The 16,272-nt window shown below is 41.0% G+C and overlaps 1 protein-coding gene across 8 annotated transcripts in view; it reads right to left on the reverse strand.

Annotated features, from left to right (window-relative positions):
• The window catches only part of TTLL5 (tubulin tyrosine ligase like 5), a 134,446-nt gene that overhangs the window by 51,960 nt on the left and 66,214 nt on the right, over nucleotides 1–16,272 (reverse strand). For 7 of the 8 annotated variants that reach the window (XM_071557799.1, XM_071557801.1, XM_071557802.1 and 4 more), the window contains 2 exons: nucleotides 15,875–16,056; nucleotides 513–658 (listed from right to left, as the gene is read on the reverse strand). In XM_071557799.1, the coding sequence (XP_071413900.1) occupies nucleotides 513–658; nucleotides 15,875–16,056 (328 nt within the window). Of the gene's footprint in view, nucleotides 1–512; nucleotides 659–15,874; nucleotides 16,057–16,272 lie in introns of those variants that run through there. The other variant, XR_011698018.1, reaches the window with a different exon arrangement.

The raw sequence follows: 16,272 nt of genomic DNA on the forward strand, positions 1-16,272 counted from the left end.
TGTTTATGCTGGAATATGCCTCTCAGATCCACAGGTTCAACTGCTAACCTTAACACTACCAAGCCCACCACTGAACCATGTCCTTAAGTGGCACACTTACACATTTTGTAAATGCCTCCAAGTGACTCCACCATCTTCCTGGACAGCCCATTCAATACTTGACAACCTTCTTGGTGAAGAAACCTTTCCTAATTTAATCTAATCTAATCTTCCCCTGGCAGAATTTGAGGCCATTTCCTCTTATTTGGTAGACAAACACCTTTCCACTATCTCCTTGCAAGGAGCTGTATGGAGCAATATTGTGTTCCCCGATGAGCCTCCTCTTCCCCAGGCAAAACAACCCTAGCTCCCCCAGCCACTACTCAAAAGACTTGTGCTCTAGACCCTTCACCAGCTCCACTGCCCTTCTCAGAACACACTCATCTGAGCAAGAAGCCAAACACAAATTACAAATGAGCTCCTGAGTGCATTGCGTTCTTCTTCAAAAAGCTAGAGCAGCAATTTTAACTTACCTGACTGCTGAAGAGACAGATCTTTTGTCAGCTCTATGAGTGCCTGACTGAACTGACCCTCTTTTGTTGAGTGGTGAGCGGTAGATCTGTGAGGCAGTTGCATTCCCCTTGCTTACAGCTCCACTTGCCAAGTTCAGGTTTGTTAACTACAGAGGCAAAAAAACAAAACAAAAACAAACCTAAACAAGCTATCAGAAACAATTAGAAGTCAAGAAAAGAGCAAAGGGTATTACTAAGTAAATGGGATAGAGCATGTGAACCTGCTAGAAAAGGGAAATCTTCAGATGCAAAATATCTGTCCTAGTTGCATAAAGCAATGGAAGAGATGACACCAACAGCTACTGTGCCTGAGATGAATTCAAGTCCTAGCACAAAAATTACAACTCTTTCATTCACAGAGGAACAAAGAAAGAAAAGGACAAAGATGGGGCAAAAATCCCAAAATAAGAAAGCAACATCATGTTCCTGCCATGTGAAGAGGTAATTCCACATGCACTAACCAAAAGCTAGAAGCTCATACCACACTGAGCAAAGACCAGAGTATCTCTCCAGTCATCATGAGCTGTGCAACTAAGCCAACCATATGCACCTGTCCTCTCTCTACCCCTCTTTATACATACATACAGGCATGACCCAAAAGAATATGTACCTTAGATATAAAATTTAAAAACAACCTCGACCACACATTAAGAAACTTCTCGCACAATCACTTCCAAACTGTTCACATAAGTAAACACACTACAATCATGTTAGGTCTCTATTTGCTGTATCAAGCTCTAAAGAAGCTGTGAGTTTTTAAGTATTTAATGTGTATTTCATTGTTTCTTTCTCTGAGCGTTGTTCTTTCACTGCTTATCTTCCTGAAGGATCAAGGTCTGCAGGAAAGCACTATCTGCTGATGTATTGAAGAAAGCCTAAATACACAACGCAATGGATCTACTACAGCAGTGTAATGCTTTACACTTGGGAAAAAAAATACGAAGGTCACAAAACACTACAAAGGTTGCAAAGCTACTTCTGCAAAGGCCTCCCAGTCAGCACCTGCCAAAATAAGTTTATGACTGCTTTTAATTACATGATCCTATCCTACTTTTAGCAGTGAAAACAGTCGGTTCGGCACCAAGATTAGGGTCACATGGCAAGCAAAACTTACTTGTATTGGCCCTCCTCATTTCTGTGGCAACTGGAAGGCATATAACCAATGAAATACAGGAGACAGACTGAAAGAAGAGTCTAACAACTAGCCCTGGACCTGCTCCAGATCTCAAAGGTGATCATTATTAAGTCACTTAAAGGTGTGGCTTAACTTAAGCATAGACCAATAATACTCTTTTTCCAGAATTTGTGCACTACACTCATACTTAAAGTGGGCTTGTTCAGACTACAGACTTGATATCCTCTCACTGAACTCCAGAATATGAGCTAACCTTGCAACTGACAACACAGTAGGCGGTCACTCCTTCTAGTGCAAGGCACCTGAGCGTTTTGTAAGTTCAGAAATGTTTTATTCCTACTTCAAGATCTGGACAGAATTAAGTTCTAGCGGTTATACACTAGGCTTCTGCCCACTTCTCCAAAAGCAGCTAGCCACTTTCACCTCATCCCTTCTCAGCTCTATCCTTTACTATTCTTGCTTGTCATCTCTGTGTGTCATTGTCACCTAGTCAGTTCCAGCTTCCCCATTTCAGGTGTCATTCTCCTTGTTTTCCTCAGTATAGTTTCATTCTTACAGACTTCCAGGACTGGCCTCCCCACTACTTCTGGCCTCTGAGATACATCATTTCAGGCCTGGAAATTTTCACAGGAGTAGTTACTTGATTCTGTCTTTCCACACTTCTGTTCTTAATTCCTCACATGTCCTATTATCCAAGTGGTTCCAGCTTTATTCCCCTTCCCAGTCCACTCTTTTTGCCAACCTTTGTTCACTTGGTACTGGAATGTGGTCTCCTCACTGGACAACACTACCATTCCACCCATTTCTTGACTTCCATCTGAATGGTACTCAGTGTCTTCTGTCATATGATGTCCAGGTACAAATTCCACAGCCTCCTTGTCCTAGCTGTTCCTCACACCTTGGCAGAATTCCCACTCCTTCTGTGTTTGAGTCAGACAGGTCCCCAACCCAACATGGACCAGGTCCCTGAGAACACAGGAGAACCAGAGTAGACTCAAGGCGTAAATACAGAGAAATTCAGTTTAGCATCCACAGCATGGAGGGAACCTTCAGGAAACTGAGCAAGTCTAGCATATATTGCTGAATATATTTCCTCTGAAGTGACATCCGATCCCGTTAGATCTCGGAAGCTAAGCAGGGTCAGCCCCGGATTAGTACTTGGATGGGAGACCTCCTGGGAAACGCCAGGTGCTGTAGGTTCTAGTCCTGAGGATTTCACTGGCACTGTCCAAGCTCGCTTGGCCATGGCAGATGAACCTCAGGACTTAAACGGTGGGGCCAGTTCTGCGCACGCTGAGCCTCACCTAAAATCCACTGCGCAGGCTGGAAGGGCACACCCACGTGGGGACAGCCCTTCCCAAATCTTCGTTCACGAAGCTGAGCCACACACACACACACACACACACACTAACCAAATGTGCAATCAAGCTTGGGCAAAGTTTTAAATTCCAAACTGCTGTTCCAAAGGATGGGAGATCCAGATATTTAAAACTTCTGCAGATACTAAAATGTACAAAGTATTTTTTTTAATCTAGCCTTGGTTTTGTCTGGAATACTTCACCTTGCCTGAAATGTTCTGAAAACTCAATAAACACAGAAAACATGAATCCAAATGGATGAAGTTTCACAGGACTACAAGCAATACATATTGGGCAAGCTTAGTAATGGGCAGTGTTATCCACTTTCTATGGAAAACAGCATTAGGTGTTAGTTTGGAGCCCCTACCTCACCCTTAAATGTTGTTGTGTTCTGTAGAATTTAATTAAAATTTAAAGCTTCTTCGTTGCAATAACAGAAAGCTTCAAATTAGGTTTAGTTCTGATTGTGCCAGGCACTATACAAATACCTAACAATGACAGTTGCTGATCACAGAGCATTTATTGTCTGAAAAGGAGCAAGAATGGTAAATGATGCAAATGCAGAGGGCAACGTGGTAAATGAAATACATTACATACAATTCTTAGCTTGTCAGCAACAGCAATCACAACTTTGCTAACACATTTTCTTTCCTTATCTTCTTGATACTAAGAACTATTTACTCTGATCAATTACTGTGACATACTTTCTTCTCTAATACTGTATCATTGTTTATTTGAAAGCTGTCTCTCTAAGCAAAGCAAGTGAGCAAATAGCTTAGCATGAGCAGTAGGGACATTTCACACATTCCAGATAGACAGGTGTTTAAACTACAACAGATTAAACACAGCCAAGGGATTCAGAAAGAGAGAGAACACCCGAAGAGGATAAGGTTTAGCTGCAGTCAGCCCAGCCAGATGGGGTGTTACTGCTTGTTACTGTGCCATGCACTGAGACATTTCAGCTGCTGTAATGAGCTTGACAGGATGTTGCATTGGAGGATTGCTGAGGCACCCAAAATACATCTACACTCAGCAGGGGCTTCATTTTCTAGTTCCTGTGCACATGATGGAACTGCATTTTTCCCTTCACAGAGGCAAATATTTATTAACAAATCAGTTGGTATTTTGGTGTAAAAGAAGGTAATGTATAGCATCTGGATCAAAATATCCCTAAAGCCTGTCACTTCTGAAATTGTAACAATGGAGCAACAAATTTTTTAAAAATGGCCCCAAAACCAAGAAACTCAGGCTATTGGGGCTCAACAGAGAATGTGTGGATCTACAAGAATAGTTTTCACACTGAGTTGCATAAAGATGGGTTCACACTCTCCTGATTGGTAAGATTCCTGTTCTTCATTAGCAGCAATGGACTTCAGAGTATTTTTCCTGACACTGACAGTATGACAGCAGACCTGCATGTGCTGCAATGCACACTTCAAGTATCCCTATTTTCAAACATACGAATGTGAATACGTTCTTCATGGAGTCTGCAAAAAGCAAGACAATACACAACTAACATCTCTCATGATAAAAGATTTATCAAGTTTTGCTGCAGTTTTTAGACTGGGACAGCAAAAACATCAGATGCTGAAAGGAACATGCTGATTAAAGAACATCATGGAATAGTAAATCCCAAAGAGTTCTCAGGGAAGGAGAAGAGCCCACTTGATGTATTTCTATTTGATGTATAATGTGAAGAAACAGAGGAGGGAAGAACATGTGGAATGTTACAGCCATACTGATAAATAGAGCCCTTTGTTAGAAACTGCACATGTATGTACTGTTATACTTACTTCAATACAATGTTAATAAGCCAAAAGATAAATTATTGCATAATACTAAAATATTTTTTTCCCAGTTTACACAAGAATTCTGGTATCCAATTTTTCTTTTCTCTTTTCTCCAAAGAAGCCATTTTGGTTTTTGGTATTTTGCCTTCTTTAAAGAGACTGAACTGCTAGTGAAAAACTCACTCACTCTAACATTGGACCACCTGCAGTGACCACCCAGGTGCTGTAAGACACTGTACTATTGGTGCTCATGGCTCGGTCAGCAGCCTGCTTTGCTGACAATGTGCAGAGTGGCCACCCAGGCCAGGGGCTGAAGGCCTGCACCTCCCACACTTCAGGCTACAAGCTGGCTATTAAGATAAGGAAATAAGCAAACCCTAAGCAGTGGGGTAGTGTTTCTTCTTCCTTACACACATGACTCAGCTGGGATAATCCCTCAGAACATTCACATCTAGCCTGCAGATATTAATCTTTTGCTGATGAGCCATGATGGACTCAGCCACACTGACATAAGAGACAGCTGCAAAATCTTAGAAGGTGTCAAAGGCTCCTGAAAGTATCCCATGACTCACAGTCTCCCTGCTCCAGGGGAGGTATCAGAGGCATTCCCACCTGAGACTGAGAATATATAACTCTGAGTCCTGGGGCCTCCACCACCACCTTGACAGATCCAGACTGCAACCATCACTTCAACCCACGAACTTGCAACAACCAAGTCTTGCCACTGGATCCAGTGGGTGTCTCGCGTATCCTCCCAGTCTCCTGGGGGATCCACAGTCCTGCTCCAACTACCTGTACCAGCACTACAGCCTCGCTCCAGCACCACACAAGCATCTGCCAGTACTGAATCTCAGCTATCTGCTGTTTCCTGCCAGCACAGACTCTCCAGCTGTTCCTGTCAGGTTTTCCAGACACAGGGAAGGCAAACCATGAGGAAGGAGGGCCATTTTGTCTCCATCCTGGGGCCACGTGTGTTTTTTCCAGATGGGGGAGTTTGGTCCAGTGGGCAGCACTTGGGAAGTTTCTCCTCATCAGTTGGTTTAAACCAGTTACTAGCATTCTTCTTGGTAAAGAGTTATTTTTTCACTTATATCAGGGTGTAATTGGTCTCTTGCTCTCTATATTGGAGAAATCAGGGGTATTGAATCTGAAGGAGGAGACTTCTGTCCAAGGTCTGTGTCCCTCCAAATTGTCTCCAACTGAAACACTTGTTCACATTTACCTTTAAATGTTACAAGGTAAGTTCAAGACTTCAATCCAAGCAAGAGCCCAAAGAAGAGCTTACTATCTTTCACTTTTCTGATCTACATGAAACTAGTCCTTCAAGAGTTTCCATTACCATATTCAATCATCTTTTCTCTATAACAAAGTCAGTATTTTCTTTTGGATCTTCTCTAATGTTTCAAAGAAGCTAAATCAGTGAATTTTAACAATGACAAAACAAAAAAAATAATCACCAGTGTTGCAGATCAGTCTTCCCAGATTCAGGAAAAGCCTCCTGAAACCTCAGTGTTTCTCCTGCTAGTTTACAGGAGTCAACCAGGGTGAATGTGGACACATCATCACTAGAAGTTGTTACTCTGCCCTTCTTGGCGGGGAAAAAGTGACTAAAATTTTCATTATCAACATCCTGAACAGCAGATCCTGAGTTTCCCTGGACTATGTGTTACAACACTAAGCAAGCAGTACACTACAAAAATTGCCTACTTGACCCTTCCCAGCTGGCAGTTTTAGCATTTTTCTGATAAGAAGCCCATCACCTATAAAGTGCTGGGGATTGGAGATCCACAAAATCTAAAGATAATTTCTCTTACTTGGAGCCACACTTGCATCCCCTTCAGTTCACACATCTCACATTTCCATTTGCATCTTTCTGACTGTTGAGGAGGAAAAAGGTTCCAGAGTTTGAGCCATATTTCAAACATCAAGACTAAGAGATATGACAAAAGAATGCAGTAATCATAGGCCTACTTTGTCTCTTCGATAAAACACTTCAAAATGATAAAAAGTTCACAGTCAGAAATAGAAGACTAAGTTTTCAGTGCAATGTAACTTATCAACAAGTTTCAAAGGTATATATGAATTAACAGTTTACTGAGAAACCTTTCTGTTTAAAGAAATATTGGGTAAGGATCATGGTAAGAGGCACCAAAGATCACTGCTCCTCCACCTTATGACCAGACCAGAATGTTTAAGTACTGCTGTGTCAGACAGGACAAGATGACACTGTGTTGTAAGCTCAAAGAGGGAACCATTTCACTTGAAAACTGAAAGTGTGCAAGATGTCTCATCATTTGTAATGTGTTCTCCTGTGCCTTTTGATATATTTTTACTCATGTGCTCTGTATGCATGTGTGTCCATATGTTTACCCAGTATGACTTCCTCAAGGCCCTTCTGTCAATACCTAATTCTCCATTTTATTACTTATTGTCCATCCAGCAATGTCATCTTTATCCAATAGCTTGTAAATGAAAGGTGTTTCTTCTTTCATTACCTGGCTTCCATAGCCACTATAGTTTCACCTGTCAAGTCTCTTTAGGCACCTCTAAGGCTTTCAAGATCAGTGAAATGCCTTTAGAAATGACTATGATTAGATGCTACAACAATATAAATACTCACTGTTAATCTCTCCCCTCCCCAGTGTGTGTGCTGTATTTTCTTGGCTTTACCACAGAGCTCCGATGTACATCTGTGATCATACAGGCTATAGCATAACTTGGTCTAACACAGCACACAGGTCTGCCAGTACTGCTGGAAACAGTCCAGCTGCCTTGCCTTCCTTAGTGAATCAAGATACTGGAATCCAACAGGCCATCCTAGTATGGGAAAAAAAACCCCACACTCTATTAAGAGGCAAAGGAAACCCCAAATCATAAATAAAACACACACACAATCACTGTCTGAATAGTGACACAAAATGTACTACTACAAATTCTGTGAAGAAACCATGTAACACAGATCTTTCTAGAACCACATTTTTGTTACCCAGGCCATCTTGCTGACCATAACCCGTACTAAAGCACCCTCATTTGACTTCGCAGGAACAACCAGCCAAAAGGGAAGAACTGGGGCTAACAGGCTGGGAAGTGCGAAACCTGTGTGTGCACCAAGCCAAATCTGGCCAAAGGCCTGTGACATTCCTTCTCTGCTCTCTGAGCCTACCAGCTTATGGGATGTACATATGCATACAGAGCACAAGTGTTCCAGTCTCCAGAAAATGTTCCAGACAAAGACCTGCCAGAGACATTCCTGGGAAACCTGACAAACTTGCAAATTCCTTTGTAGTGTCTCCAGCATATGCATCCATTTAACAATGAAAAAAGAAAACCCAAGTTAGTGCTGCTGCTGTGGATGGCTGAACTCTCCTCTTCCTTCTGAAAAAGTCAGGCTTTCATTTAGACACTCTCTGCCTCAAAACTTCCCAGTGGGAGTGATTTTTATAAGGCACAGTCCTGCCAGAAGTTTGATGATCAGGGTGTAATCTTTCCTAACACGAGTTCTAGCTGCTTGGCCTGGCCTGTCTGGTGACTATCTGCAGATGTTGCTGCATCATAACAAACCCCTCTACTTCTATTCCCTTTGGGGCCTCAGAGCAGAAAGAGTTCAATTTGAGCACTGCAGAAACTACGTTGCTATTTTCACTTCCTACAGCCTCTGCTGAGACCTACCACTTGCATTACTGCTGATGCTACAAATCAGCAGGAGTAAAAGTAATTCCAGCTTCTGCGTGAACAGCCTGGGTGACAAGGAGATGGGGCCCTGCATCAGTACAGAGGTGTGTGAACAAGGAAAGAAAAATGCCCCTCGAACTTGATCTCCTGTTTCCTGCTCCTCGCTCCTCTTCCTAGTTACACTAAGATGCCTTTTTTCTTTATGGTTGCCCTCCTCTCCATCAGTGGAGAGGGAAAAGCCAATGAAATGTTTACATAAGGAAAAAAGATCTGATTAAGACTCAGATAAAGTGGGTTGAGCCAAAGCAAGTTATTATCACTGAAAAAAAACCCCAAGCCTCAAATTTCTGTAAGTATTTGCTGCACCATGGGTTTCTTGGACTTGTTGCAGTCACCATGTTGTGCTGTTCAGCTCCAGATATGAAAGAGCTGATGCCCACTGGGTCCCGTACAGTGTATTTTGGCAGACTGGCAGTTTGCTTTTTTTTTCTTCTGTGAAGGACAAGGCACACCAGGGTACCACACTGTGCAAAGACAGGTAAATGAGGAGTGGTGCAGCTTACAATATTGTAGCTGAGGTTAAAATGAAGCTCAATATTTTGGAATTCCCACAACATCTCCCTGGGACACTGTAAAATGCTTCTTTCCATTCTTCCTCACTCCCTCTCCCTAGTCCTAAGGCATAGTACACTCATTTGTTTCTTACTATTTTCCACCTTCTATCCAAATAAGAAGTCTAGAATAAGAGAAGTGCCCCATCCTCCTGTGGATGTCAGTATGTTTGCAGGAATTCTGGCTGCTGGATTTTGAGCCCTAACTGGCTGCACAGCAGAGATGAAGGCAGTTCTGTATAGCCCTTGCCTGGGTGGTCTGATGTTATCCCTGTGATTAAACTCCTTGGCTGCAAGAATTGGAGTTATTCCTGATGATAACTGGGACCTGAAATCTCACACTCTCCCTCACAGAGAGGGTCAGAGCTCTCACCAGGTTTGCTCTCCTCTTTCTCCTCCTCCTGGTGAAGCTGGCCAATTCAACACATTCTTCAGTTCACTACCATTAATAACTACAAAGTACTACAGCCTGGTAGATATCAACTGCATCCCCCACCCCCACCAGACAGTGAGAGGGATCTCACACAGATATAGCATTGCAGAAGAAAACCTTTGTACCTTTCAGCATACTTCAGAGATAAATAGCATGCTATTCACAAAATAAACCCTCATATATATCCAGGATCCAGCCACCTTTTTAATGTTCTCTCTGCAGAAAGTCTTGTAATGCAAGAACATGGAAATATTTTATGCTAAACACACATGAAATTTAAAATTTAGACTTTAATGCCTGGTAAGGAACACAGCAGAGAGAAAAGTACTCTGGATTATTTTGGTCATCGTTTTTATCCAGCTGTGCATTGTGAAAGGCCAGCAGCTAACAGCAGGTACAAGGAAAAAATCCCTCTTAGTTCAGAGGTCACATAGTAGCCAGTAAGTTTCCTACACCAGAAATCTAGGCAAGAATGCAATTAAGTCCCTATCCAATGAAAGGGCTTTAGGAAACTCCACCTTCAGACCTCATTCCCTGACTCACCACCAATGTACCTGCCTTGATTCTCCAATTGTACCGTCACCATCTTAGCCTTATGCGGGGCAATGGGCAAACTGAGCAACAAAATTTCAAGACAACTGAAAAATTGTATTGTTAACATGCTGACAACACTGTGAGTAAACCACTATACTACACATACTAACAAAGTCATCAGCACACTGCAAAAAATAATTAGCAATCATTTGATTGATATAACTAGGCAAATCACTACTGATTTCCTCACAAGTGTCTCAGTAACCCACTTATCATAAAGGAAATCTTTAGCTTGACTACAGTAAAGCAATGTAGCAAATAAAATCTCATAAATATGGAAGCAGCAGCATAGAACACTTTCTTCAATATGTGTCCTAGTTACAGCGGCCGGCACCAGTTTATCACTGTGTGGGTGTAACCAAAACTGTGCATTCTACACCCTCTACATAATTTCTGATGAACTGTTAATAATGGATCGTTTGCAGCAGCTGCCCAGGGCACACCTGGCACCTCAGGCTACAAGGTGGGTGTTAAAGAACCATGCAAGGCATGGGAATGTTTCTGTCTTCACACCAGTCACTCAGATGTGATAACTCCCCTCTGGGGAGGCATCAGCTCCTTCACACCCAGCCTGAGGGGTCATGTCTGCTAATGGGCCATTAGGAACTGACACAATGCAGCTGTAACGACCTAGATCATCAAAGGTTCCAAAAACATCCCATGACTCACAGAGTTAAATCACCCATTGTGGAACTCCCTGCCATGGGGCAGATATTGCGCATTCCCATCTGAACTTGAGCATATATAATCTTGGGGGTTTGGGACTTCTGCTATCACTCGTTGAATCCAGAGGAGGACCAGAACCTCAACAACACTGAAGCTGCCACTCTCAGTAAGACTGTGACCATCATCCTCACCAACAGGTTTTCCTTTCCTTTGGCTTTGTACTCAGGGGCACCATGTGGGGCTCAGCACAGGGGCTAAGAAACACCATTCTGTTTGTGCCCCAGGGTGCTGGGTTATACATCTGAGTTAAAACAATTTTTTTTGTGTGTCATTGTATTTATAGTAATCTTGTTAGTCAATTGTAACTCTGACTTGCAAACTCTCTTGAGTCAGGCTAATTTCTCCCACTGGTTTACTTTTAAACCAGCACAGTATGAAAGACAAAAGGTCAGTTCAGAGTAATGGCCTAGAAAACTTGCTATCCCATCAGATGTATTTCAGAAGATGGAAGAAATTTAAGCTTCCATGTATCTAACTGAAGGATCTCATTGATAAGGAAAATGTATTTGTTATTTCTCTATGTTAAAATTTAGGGATGTATCATTTGCAAAATGTTCATTATTCTGTCTGAGGTCACTATGGCTTGTTCAGTTTTCAGTCATAATAGTATCCTGTTGCAGGGAGTTTCAGAAGGTAAACTATATTCTCTGACAATAACTATTTATTTTTATTATCATTTTTACTCCATTATATTCCTACTAAACTGAATATCCCCTCCTTATTATGAGAAAAATGAATAAAATCAACTTTATTTACATTGCCTTCCACTGCTCTGTGTAAGTTCTTCATGACTATTTGCTCCCAAAACAAACTTAATATTTTCACTTCCTCATCAAAACTTCACTTTTCAGTTGATTATTGCAGTCACTCATCTGTGAATCCCAGTAATTCTTCCTGAATTCACTTAAGGAGTGGCAACCAGAATTGAAAACAGTTTTTCAACAGAGGTTATGCTTACATAATTATGTACTATTTCCTATCCTGTTCCTTAAACAATTAAAAATTTTTGTTTGCTGCATTTACTGCTTGACTTAGAACAAGTATCTCCACTGAGCTTTCCAAAATAAAATTCATTTTTTTCTTCCCTAGAGAAATAAGCTTTAAATGGTTAAAATTATTGCTTGTCCTGTAGTCAGTTAATTGTAAACACTGAACTTCATCTGCCAATGTCTTGCCCAGTTAATGAAGCTTTTAAATTTCTCCTACTCACAGTAATCAATGAAAGAACACAGATGTACTGAAAAATTACCAGGAGGCAGGCTCAGGTTTGAGTTTACAGCACACCTCTCACTTCATAGTAATTGAGCACAGGACCCTTGCAGCCCACGTTATACTGAAAGTAACAAGAAAATACCTCCAGAAGGCAACAAATTACCTCAGGTAGTAAACATGAGCTGCACAAGCATGTGTTTACCTGGACGAACACCACAGAGTAGTTAATGTACTGTAAATTCACACCCCATATTACCTTGCAATGACTTGCTTTTATTTCCACTCTTTCGGTAATGAAATGCCAGTCCTCCTTTCAAATCTTTAATTTTACACTCCATGTACATTCTGTATTCTGTATCTTCAGTTATCCACTTGCACTGTAATAAACTGACTAGTTAACTCTTTTGGTTTGTGTCTTTTTTCGATCCATAATAAAACTTTCCAGACACCTGTCTGGCTTAACAGTCCTTGCTGAAACTTATCAAAAAACTTTTTGGAAAGTCTGAATGAGAACTAGTTCCACTGGATGCTATTTTTCTGAGTTCAAGGAATTCTAATAGATAAGACGTGAGTTGGGTGGTTTTGGTTGTTTGGGGTTTTGGCGACGTTTTGTTTTGCATTTTCCTGAGTTATGTTTGTATCGGTGAATTAAAATTCTATTTCTATTTAATATGCATCTGCTATTGGAGCAAAACTCACTACTTTAGTTTACAGGAAAATTTAGGATCCTTATTACAGATAAGCACCTTTGTTGCCTTTCTGTCCTCTATACCACCTTTACCACCAATTCCACCTTTCAGTAGAAATTTGCCACTTCACTACTGTGCATTTGAACTGCTGAATGTACACCATTCAGCCACAGAAGTCTCACAAAACATTTTTTCTTAGTTTTTCTTACTAGAAGCTTAACTTCATTACCTGGCAAGAAAATGTATCTCCTCTTTACTACTATAGTGGAAAATAATGCAAAAGAAATTATTTAATATCTCTCATGCCCGTCCGTCAGCTGTGTCTGTCAGACTTTGCAGCTCCAGATGAAGTTTCTAAACCATCACTGTTTCAAGTGTGATTAAAATAATGGTCTCAGCTTGTAATTACTATGTGCCATAAATTCAGTACTGAAGAATCAGATCACCTTAAAAACTGTCCTACACTAAATCCAAATTGTCATACTAAGCAAGCTTCAGATCTCATTTCTCCCAAGGGATCATTTAAAAAACATGGCCACGAGAATCACAGTACAGAGCAGAAGTCTAGAACTGAATGGACACAGGCTCAGTAAGGAACTCATTGGAGATAGTACTCCAGCTCTCAACTTTTCATTGACTCATGAATTCCTTTCTACACAGCTCTTTTGCATTATGACAGGAGATGACACTCACAACCCAACTCATGTTTCTATATTTAACTACTGAAGCAAAACCTGTACAAACACTGCAGAGCAAATACAAAATGTATCACTCAGAAAACCTACAGTGTCAAGTAGGAGCTGAGATGTCTATTGTTTGCTTGTCACAAAGAAGGGAATTAGCACCTCCATTCTCCTCCTACATATTTCCCACCTCTTCTGTGGTTAAGTATCTTGGAAGAACCCAGAAGCAAAAAGCAATGCAGACATATTTACTATGACCAACACATTTGCAGAGCTACCCCTGAGCTTCACAGCCACTTTCAGACTCGAGTATATCTCCCCTGATTGACTGACTGGTGGCTAAATATGTTTCAGTCACTGTCAGAGTATGTTCCTTTGTCACCCAACACAGCTGTGCTCAGGAAGCTGCACTGCCCTTCCCATGCAGGTCTTGGTGAATTCCCTTCTGAATCCCCCCTTCCATACATCCTATTTAACTAGCAGCAACTTGCCATAGTAAGAGTAGAGAAGTTTCAAAATCATTTACCAGCTACACGAATGGCTGCAAGAAGACACCTTGGGTTCTCCAGACAGACCTAAGAAACCACAGAAGCTGGAGCAGGAGAGGTAACAATGGTTTTAGGGAAAAGTCTATGAATTTATTTTTAAAAGTTCCTTTCTGAAAAGACTGAAATGAAATAGATGCATATAGGGGGAGCCCCTTATACCGAGCTGGGTTGTGGACTGGCAGTCAGAAGAGCTCAGGCACAGCAGTCATTAGAAGGCTTGATCAAAAGGCTCATAACTTGGAGAGTTTATTCAAGATAGGTTAACAGAGAGTTCTCATAGTTCATAGTAGAAGTAGTTAGTTCCTATTACATCAGTAGATCTAGATCTGACTCACTCTCACATCCTAGTAAATCTCTCTCTCACACAGTAATGTCCACACCTTTTACGCACTCTCACATCCAGCATGCCAACACGTAGTTGGTTAACCAATTCACCTTGCATACACCACAGTCACTCATTGGTTACAAGCCACCACACATACTCCAAGTAGCTCTGATCTCTTTAAGGTAGAACTTCCAAACAGCTTTCCTTAAGGGATGCATTTACACTCACCCCTACAGATGCATTTCAAATTTTTCCCAAAATATTTGTTTAGATACTAACTTTTATCCAAGGAAGCAATTTCCATCACTAATTTAGCTTTCAACAAATCAGCATTTCCTAAATGAGAATGTTTCATTGGTTTCTTTCATTACTTTTACTGACAAAGTTTAACTTAAAACAAGCTGAGAATCAGACTGACACCTCTGAGTATTACTGCACAAGGAAACAAGAACAAGTTGTCTAAACAGGATCTGTCCTGAAACAAGATCAGTCCTCAGCATCCCTGATACATTCAGTGCTCACATTCTCTGCTGAGTCCATCAACATGAAAGGGCTTTGCTTTTTTGGCTTATCCATTAAAAGTTGAAGACTGATCGGCAAAAAAAAAAATGTATTCAGCTTCCTCATCCCAGATTTTCAAATAAATATACTGCCAATCATGTAATCAGATATTCAAAATCCAAATATGTATCAGTAAAATTGAAAGAATCAAAAGGAAGCAAACAGCAGCAGCTGTTGCAACTGTTAAACATGCCTCAGAAAATTTAACAAAACAAATTCAAAACAATACTTCCAAAATCAAAGAATCTGAATGAAGACGGTTAAATTGTTTGTCTTTAGAAGAGAGCAAAAATTATTTTCTAAGACAAATTGCCTATTCTAAAGAATCTCCATCTGGCAGCACAATTAACTGAGAAGTTACATCCAACCTGAACACCTTTGATGAGCACAACCATCGCAGACTATAAAGAAAAATAACATCTATGTGTGTAGCCATTTAGGACGTAACTGAAAAGAAAATAGGAAACTGAACAGAATTCTACCAGAACTCAATGTAAGTTTAATGTATATCACTATGTTTAACAAAAGGATTATAATTTCCCATGCAAGGAAGTATTTCATTATGTCTCTACAATGTTACTGGAATATAGAATTTACAGCAGAGCCCATTCTGCAGACTTCATTCCCAGTGCTGTGATGACACACTGGAGGAATGAGGAAGCAAACTGCATGGAAGCAAAAACTCTGAAAAGACTTGGTTTTACTGTTTAACAAGACAAAGCATGGATTTCATTTTTTGTAACATATTTTCTAATCCTCTGCCCAGTCTCACTTTCTCCTATAAAAGGGCTTCAGCAACATTCTCATCATCTCACAGAAAATCAAAATTTTGGTCCCTGTAAACACTTCAAAACAACAGGTTGACAGAAATCAATTTTCATGAGATTTACTCCTCACAGCATGACTCAGCCCAGCCCAGTGCTGACACAGAAGCCTGTAACAAATTTCCCTCTTGCACAGGAACTCCAGCTTTAGTGCTTACATACCTGCTGTGTAAGGAGGCTTGGAGGGGAATATTGACAGGCTGCTTGCTTTTCTGCCAGCTGCTGCAGTTCTGCTGCTACCATACTGGGGCCATGACGTCTGCCCTGGGAAGAAGTATATTCAGCTTCTTTTTGCACAGTGGCTGTGCCCACATGCTGCTCACTCGAACTGCGACGGCACAAACCTACCAAAAAACCATTTCAATAATGCTTAGTGAGTGGTACATCAGACTCTCTCAGCCTGCTGACCACAGAGACACAAAAGGAGATACAATACTAGGAAGAATACAAAACACCTCTATTCTTCATTTTATTGCCTATATGAGCATTTTTCAATTCCAGACCCATATTTTCTTTATTAGAATGTATTTAGTGACACTCAATTCCAAAGAACATTGGCT

This window comes from Pithys albifrons, chromosome 6 (assembly GCF_047495875.1).
Source record: "Pithys albifrons albifrons isolate INPA30051 chromosome 6, PitAlb_v1, whole genome shotgun sequence".
NCBI lineage: Eukaryota > Metazoa > Chordata > Aves > Passeriformes > Thamnophilidae > Pithys > Pithys albifrons.